This window comes from Entamoeba invadens (genome assembly GCF_000330505.1).
Source record: "Entamoeba invadens IP1 unplaced genomic scaffold scaff_1105074726507, whole genome shotgun sequence".
Lineage (NCBI taxonomy): Eukaryota > Evosea > Mastigamoebida > Endamoebidae > Entamoeba > Entamoeba invadens.
In genome coordinates, this window is record NW_004443793.1 from 11,478 (window position 1) to 19,468 (window position 7,991).

The window sequence follows — 7,991 nt, forward strand, 5'->3', positions numbered from 1 at the left end:
TGTATTCAGATCTTAAATTTAAAAAGTTACATCAAGATATTTTTAATAAATTAAACTATAGTAGAAAACCATTTAAAAAAATAAAAAGAAAATAATTAAAAACTATAAGGAAATAGTTTATTATAATTTAAGCACTAGGGCTAGGGATCAGAAATCTATAATTAGTTTGGCGCTAGGCGCTAGTATCCTAATCTTAGCCAAAGTCCCGAGGGAACAGCCAAGCGCGGGCCAACACAACAGTTTTGGCGCTATCGCTGAGTGCCTTGTAATATTATAAAGGCACTGGCGACAGCTAAAAAACAGACGCAACACATGAGCTTTTTATATGAGCAATTTACCTCAAACGAGCTTTTGGGATTTTTGCAGTACAACCTAATGGCCTATAAGGAGGGAAGCTGGTATTTAGAAGAACAATACCATAAAGCCGCAATAGAGCTGATAAAGAGGTGCTACGAACCAGCAGTAGATGAGCAAGCATTCTGGTTCTGCATACAAAATGCAGATGACTGGTATTTGCACTTGAATGGGGAGCTATCAGATATTGCATGGAACTTCATGCTAGACTTTCAAGAAAATACCCCAGCTTGGCTGAGAGAAAAAAACCAGAGCGAAATTTATGAAGACGATATGGCAGCTTTCAAAAGAAGAAACAGAATCCCATTAAATTGGGACTTAAACCACGCATTAAGAGAAAAAGTGAGAATGATGATAGAAATCGGGAATATACCAGATCAAGACACCAAAGAAGACTAAAGACCCGCGGGCTGGGCGATTTTCTTTAAAAAAGTTTTTTATTGCCACCTTAGCTTATAGAATAGCAAACATAATAGTAAAATAAATTAAATTTTTACCAAAAATAAGATAGGGAAATACCTCTAGAAAACCCAGAGGAAAAAAAAGTAAATAAACCGTCCCAAGACTAAAGACCCACGGGCTGGGCGTTATTCTTTATTAAGTTTTTTATCGCCATGTTTGGTTATAAAATAGTAAAAATAATAAAAATTTTTACTAAGATATATTAAATCCGCCTTGGCTTATAGAATAGTAAAAATAATAGTAAAATAAATTAAAATTTTTACTAGAAAGAAGGAACGTGTTCCTCCCCTCACCCCCGCCTTCATTACGCTTTTTTGTGAAACAAAAGAACGACGCCCCCCAGGGCTTCGTGAATCCAACTTGGTCTCACGCTGCGATTATACTCGCTATCCCAAGGTGGATTATCCCACTACACTATACACTAGGGGGGTCGATCATTTTGGGATTTTTTTGCTCCATTACGTTAGGGGATCATTCCGGAACACCTCGGGACATTTGAGAAATCACTTTGAAAACATGACCAGTGAAGAGAACACGAGAAAGTAAACACTAAAAATATTTAACGAGTTTTTATATTTAACGAGCTAAATTATAGACTATACCCATCTAAAACGTCCATTATAAACGAATTCCATTTTCACACTTGCAAGGAACCGGCAGTTAAAATATTTTTGTTAAAATGTTTTTGGGGTACAATACAAAATGCGAAAAAAGTACGAAAAAAGTACCAAAAAGTATGAGGTCAATACAAAATGCGAAAAGTACGAAATAAAATATGCGAAAAATTTTCGATTAGGAAAAAAAATGTAACTAACGTGCAGTAAAAAGTCAAAAAATCATAACGACAAAAAATTAATAAAAATATTATAATATATAATATATAATAAAAATAGAAAATAGAACATAATAAACTATTAAAAACTAATAAGAAAAACCATTAAATAAAATAACGATCACGCTCCAAAGGAGTCAAGCTCGTGTAGAGTTCGTCAATATCAGAGGTATTAACAAAGACATAACGGGAACTACACCCAGGTTCAATATAAGTAGGCAAACGGACGAGAAAATAAAGAGTAGTACCCCTATCCAAATCAGTGATTTCTCGAGCGCGGAACCCGTCGAGTAGTAAGTCTTTAAATTCGAAAACATCGATGTCAGAAGCGGTCTCCCCGATAAAGGATTCATAACTATCTAGTTGAAAAGTCATAAGCATGCTTTTATAGTTTAAAATAAAAATACAACAACAAGGAGTAAATTAAAAATAGATCACGGTGTAACAGTAATAATAGTATCTGGAATAGGTGGAGGATTTGAAGGTGGAGTAGTGTCAAGTTTATCTCCTTTTTGTACAGTACAGTTTTTAACATACACGTTAGAGAGTTTGAGATTAACAACAGACATTCTAACTTGAGAATCAGTAGTACTGCCAAATTTACTATAATCATATGTAAGACTGAAATTTTTGTTTATTCTTCCATCCGGATAAGTTTGTAAAGCAGGAATATCGAATATTGCACATGGATCATTCGTATGAATCAAATACCAATTAGAAGAAACATTAGTTCTTTCAGTATTAAAGACATGATCAGCAGTACCTGTGTAATTAAATACAATAACCCCTTCTGGTGAAAAAACGACAGCAAGTGTATAAAATGCAGAAAACGTGACACTTACAAATGAACCAGCACTATAAGATTTTGCCATACAATTGCCTAATGGAACCGTGTGATGAGCTCTATCTGGAGAAATATATGTAAAAGATTCAACATATAAACTAGAAACATCAGGAGGCATTTGAGGTTGTACAACTGGTTGAACTATAGGCTTCACAATTTCAGCAGATGTCTGTGAAAGTACATTCGCAGTAGGAAGCATAAGCAAATGTGGAGCAGTCATTGGAAGAGGATCTTCTTGAGCATGACTGCCTTTAAACGACACATTAAACTCCCACTCAAGTATGAAATTGAATGACTGAATACCAGTAGAAGTATTAGGAATTAAAACATTAGTGTTTGAACCAGAAGCAGATTGAAAAGCATCTGCTGTCACTGCACCACTTTGCATGCAAAGAATTCCCATAAGGAAAACCGGATTCCACAAGTGACTATCAGACTCTGTAGATAATTTAGTTAAAAGTGATTGGATATTTTCAGAACCAGTAGAAGAAGTAAGTGGGTCAGTGCGAGCATAAGTATTTTTCTCTTGAGGAGAAATGGCCTGAATAAACCGCAGACTGCTAAAAGAAGTCGCATTCAAGTTACACTGTCTAGTAACCTTGGATGACAGGCGACAAAGATGGGAATAATCGGGAAGTTTATTCTCCTCTATACCATCACGATCTCAAGCTGTAGTCACATAATGAAGAGAATTCAGAGTATTATCAGTCTGAGAAGTAGTAGGAAGAATTTTAACTCTAGCTCCGTTCAACTTCCACTGCTCAAAGTCTTTACACTTAGTGATGAATTCCTTAGAATTGAAAAGTGTATGGAACAAAGGCTGAGCAGTCACACCAGCAGTATTAACACACTTGTTTGCACCTACAGTACCAGAAGGTGAAACACAGACTGAAAACAAGTTAGTACACTTAAACTTGTGAAACTTAGTGTCAGCACTCTGAAAAGCCTTTTTACGATAAGTCGTCTTTTTAACATAAGAGTGGAAACGGCGAGTGCGACGAGTACTTCTGCGAGATGTCTTCCGAAAAAACCTCTTTCGGAAAGTAGAAGACGAGTGACTAAGCGAACCATATAACTTTTATTTGTATTCAGATCTTAAATTTAAAAAGTTACATCAAGATATTTTTAATAAATTAAACTATAGTAGAAAACCATTTAAAAAAATAAAAAGAAAATAATTAAAAACTATAAGGAAATAGTTTATTATAATTTAAGCACTAGGGCTAGGGATCAGAAATCTATAATTAGTTTGGCGCTAGGCGCTAGTATCCTAATCTTAGCCAAAGTCCCGAGGGAACAGCCAAGCGCGGGCCAACACAACAGTTTTGGCGCTATCGCTGAGTGCCTTGTAATATTAGAGGCACTTCGCTTTTAGTAGCGTAGAGACATTATGAGTAAACCAAATGAAGAATTTTTCAGAGGCTATACGTCTCAGGAGCAGGTTGGGCGCCAGCGCTACGTGCTTTAAAAATATTAAAAGGCACGGTGCCAGCTAAAAAACAAACTTATCATGAGCAACTTCAATAAATAAAGTGTTTTTCAGGGGCTACACCTCTCAGGAGCTGTAGGCAGTTTACATCCTAAACTGCAACAGCGAACTTGAAAAATTATAAGAGCTGGCCAACAACTGTTTAGTGGCTCTGTTCAGGAGAATCGCTAGAGATCCACAATCTGTGGACTCGGAAACATTTAGAAGAGTCTGTCTTCTAATGGATAGACTGGTTATGGAAAACGGTGGAATTTTTGGCCACGAAGCGAACAACACATGCTGGAGCAAGGTTTCCCATATTTTGGTATGTCAAAAATTGCGCCAATAAAAACTAGCAATATTTTTAGGGTCTCTTAAACCCTATTATATTTTTCCTGTTTTTATTATGCCTTAAGATAATAAACATTCGGAAAATTATAAAAGTTAAAATTAAAGCCAAAAGACAGGACATATTAACAAATCAATTATGATAATCAGAATCAATTAACTTTAAAAAAATACTTCCGATATAATTTCTTTTGGGCTTTACTATGTAAAAAATTACATTTATTAGTGTTAAACAATGGAAATGTTCGAAATAAAAAAGCCTCATATAAATAAAATGGTTTATTACCTATTTTTTGAAAACATTGAAACGACAGGACATAGTCCTGAAAACAAAAAATGTAACCATTAATAGAAGCTAATTTACAAGTGGTGTTTTGACAAATAAACAAGTGAAACAATAATATTTTACATTTTTTCATTTTGTTTTTCCGTTGCCTTCCGTTGCTTTATTACATTGTTTTTTGTCTTTCACTTTATTAAACAAAAGATTAACTGTTTCTGTTTTACTTTTCAAACGATTAATCATATATTTTAGTATGTTTATAATAATTTTTTATAAACAGAAGGGTTTTTAATTGCTAATTTTCATATATTTTGCTAGAATAAAAACATAGTTTTTTTTTTCTTTCGGCAATTACCATATTATTTTTTTCTTAGAATAAATTACCTTTTTTCGGCAATTTTTTAAATTGTATATTATAATATATTTATGGTAATTTTAATAAAATTGTATATTATTATATTATTGTAATAATTAATTATTTTAATTTGAATAAATATAAAAATTATTTGATAGATAATTTATATTTCACGATAATAATATATTATCTTTAGTATAATTTCAATTTTAATTAAATTCTTGAAAAAAAATAAAAAAAAATTGTCAAAGTTTTTTATAATATGAATTATTAATTTAAAATAACTAATAAAAAAATCATTTATTTGTTTTTCCTCTTTTGATGTTTATAACTCGTTCTTTTGATTCGGTTGGCATTATAGGATGTTCCAAATTATTGACTTCAGAAAAACCACGTTCGACTGGGCAAGATGAAACACTTTTGACTGTTATTACATCAACAATTATATTACGATATGGATATTTGACCCTTTCTTCATCTGGCATTATATCCAAAATATTTTAAAATATGAAAAACTGTACATAACATTTTTGGTTGATTTCTTCAATAGCTTTGCCGAGTTCTTTTCTCATTTCTTGTCTTTTAAAAAGAATGTGATCATACTTTTCTTTTTGCTCGTGTGTTAATTCTGATTCATCTATGTCATTATCATCGTCATTTTCTTCTGCGTCATTTGATCTAACAATTCTTTTGACATTTCATCAGATAAGAACGGTTTTGATCTTACTCGTTTCACATTTTTTTCAAGAAATGAAGTACAAATATTTATTTGTTTTTCTTCTTCGGCCTTTACTTTTTATTTTACAATAACAGCGTTGTCTTCTCTCCATTTTTGCAATGTTCTAATTTCTGTTTTTATACTTTCATCAGATTCATCAGACAAACAATCTTCATTCATTTCACTAAAAACGTGAACATATTCAAAAATGTACTTTTGTTCAGTTTTTTTGGAATATTGCATCGAGTCAAATAAATTGTTATTAAGAGAACAGTTACCAAATATGTGTTGTGGACCTTTTACCATTCCAGTTTTAAGTTGTTCAAAGTCCTTTATTTCTGAGAAACACTCAAATAGTGTATTCAACACATTTGCCAGAAAGAGCCACCTTGTGTTGCTGAGCTTGACAATTTTGATAACTGCTCCAGTTATTTCCTGTTCTTTGCAATATATATCCCAGGTTTTCCGAGTTTCTGAAGATGTCAAATTCATTTAATAGTCTTTGATTTGACTTACATTATCAATATCAAAAGTCTTTTCTGAAGCTTAATTTGTTCGATGGCAGAAGCAATAAATTGAATCAAATTATGTGTTGTCTTTTCTAACTTTTTCTATCTCTGTCAGATAAAACCAGAAAGACCACTCTTTTCACTTTATTAAAACAATAAATAAACAAATGTTGTATCCGAAACATTTTTGGGCATAAATTTACTCTGAAATTTAATTTTAATTTTTCTTTGTAAAAAGATAATAAAATAATATAAAAACAGGTAAAAACTACAAATTCTATTTTTTGTGAATAAAAAAGAGACTATAAAAAATCCAGATTTTACCAAATAAAATGAGGTTGGGTAATATGAACATTCCCGAAATATTACTTAATCTAAAAATTTGTGATTATCTCTTTTTTAAAATACGGTTAATATACAAATAGAATATTTAATGGGCGCAAATAAAAATAAAGTTTTTTGATGCAAAAATATGGGTTTTTAATTTTATTTTTATTTTTTTTCACTAAAAATAATTAATATAAAAATCAGTGCCGAACTTATTTCATTTGTTAAAATAATTATAACATTTTATATTTTTTCTATCTATTTCAATTACAGTTAGTTTTACAACAATTATTTATTTTTCATAACAAATAGATTTGTACCTTTGTTCAGCCCCGTTTCAAAATAATTATTTTTTTTGTTGCACAATTTGCGTGATTGTTGCATATCAATATTTGATGTTTCAGAACTATTTATCCTCAAATCAATAATTTATTGTTCCAAAACAAAACAATGTTTCATAATTATTGTATTTTGTTTTAAAATAATATAGTATTATTGTAAAACTGCATTGTATTGTTTCACAACAAAACGTTATAAATCAACAAAAAACACAAACTATAAACTAAAAAAATAAAGTAATGGCAATCGCATCTTTTGAGTTCATCCACCGAGATAAAGTCGAAGGATTCCTTAATCACGAAAAGGTTTCCTTAGTTGTAGAAGCACCACAACCAGTGGAAATAGCAAAAAGAAGAACAGCCGATGACATTGTTGCCTTATTAGTCCCACTACCATTTCAGCCAATTGTACACACAGCTCAACAATTGAATAATGAGAGGACTAAGAGGATTTATGTTGTCGTAACAGAAACACAGAGGAAGATGTTAACTGAAGAATACGCTGAATGTGTGAAGGCAAAAGACTGGAAATACTATGGTGAAAAAAGTCGTATTTGCGAGTATTTAGTTAAGAGATTATATGGATAATTTGCGAAAGGAAAAAACATCTAAACTAAAAAGAAGGAATAAAGTTTAAATATAGTTCAGCACTTTTTTCTGTCGTCGCTAAAAAGGTGTCAATTGAAGGAAAAACTCTCAGTGAAACTAAAAAGGTTCTCGCAGAAGAAAAGGTGAAAAAATGAATTGGGGGAGGAACTTGACTTTGAAATTGTTAGTGTGTCAACAATGTGTCGTTATATCAAGAACAAGAATATCATGGAAGAAGCGAACCTTCCTCATTTGTCTTTTACCGAGGTTACTATCAGGGGAGTCCAAACAAATACCAATGAGAACAAGCAATTCAGAATCGAAAAAAGAAGAACCTTGCAGCAATATATGGACTTTGGTATGCAAGTGGTGTTTGTTGATGAAAATCATTGGGAAGTCGGCAACGTTCGAAGCAAATTGTGGGGGAAAGAGGCAAAAAACACATCAGAGAACAGCCTCTTGCGACTTTTAATTTGTCTTGCGTTTGTGCCATTAGCGACACTGGTTCTAAGTATTGTAAATTGTTTAATAAAGTAGTTGGTGGTGCAATATTTACACGATATTC

At 32.0% G+C, this 7,991-nt stretch overlaps 3 protein-coding genes across 3 annotated transcripts; 1 reads left to right on the forward strand and 2 right to left on the reverse strand.

The window, feature by feature from the left end:
- Positions 1-375: 375 nt before the first annotated feature.
- Positions 376-753, forward strand: EIN_260640 (hypothetical protein; the record flags this gene model as incomplete). The annotated part of the gene is made up of 1 exon (XM_004262066.1): positions 376-753. The coding sequence occupies one exon, from the start codon at positions 376-378 to the stop codon at positions 751-753; it is 378 nt and encodes a 125-aa protein (XP_004262114.1).
- Positions 754-2,082: 1,329 nt separating this feature from the next.
- On the reverse strand, positions 2,083-2,895 carry EIN_260650 (hypothetical protein; the record flags this gene model as incomplete). Its single annotated transcript, XM_004262067.1, has 1 exon — positions 2,083-2,895. One exon carries the CDS (start codon positions 2,893-2,895, stop codon positions 2,083-2,085), a length of 813 nt encoding a protein of 270 aa, XP_004262115.1.
- A 261-nt stretch (positions 2,896-3,156) lies between these two features.
- EIN_260660 (hypothetical protein) lies at positions 3,157-3,563 on the reverse strand (the record flags this gene model as incomplete). The annotated part of the gene is made up of 2 exons (XM_004262068.1): positions 3,157-3,414; positions 3,480-3,563. The coding sequence occupies 2 exons, from the start codon at positions 3,561-3,563 to the stop codon at positions 3,157-3,159; spliced, it is 342 nt and encodes a 113-aa protein (XP_004262116.1).
- Positions 3,564-7,991: the final 4,428 nt, after the last annotated feature.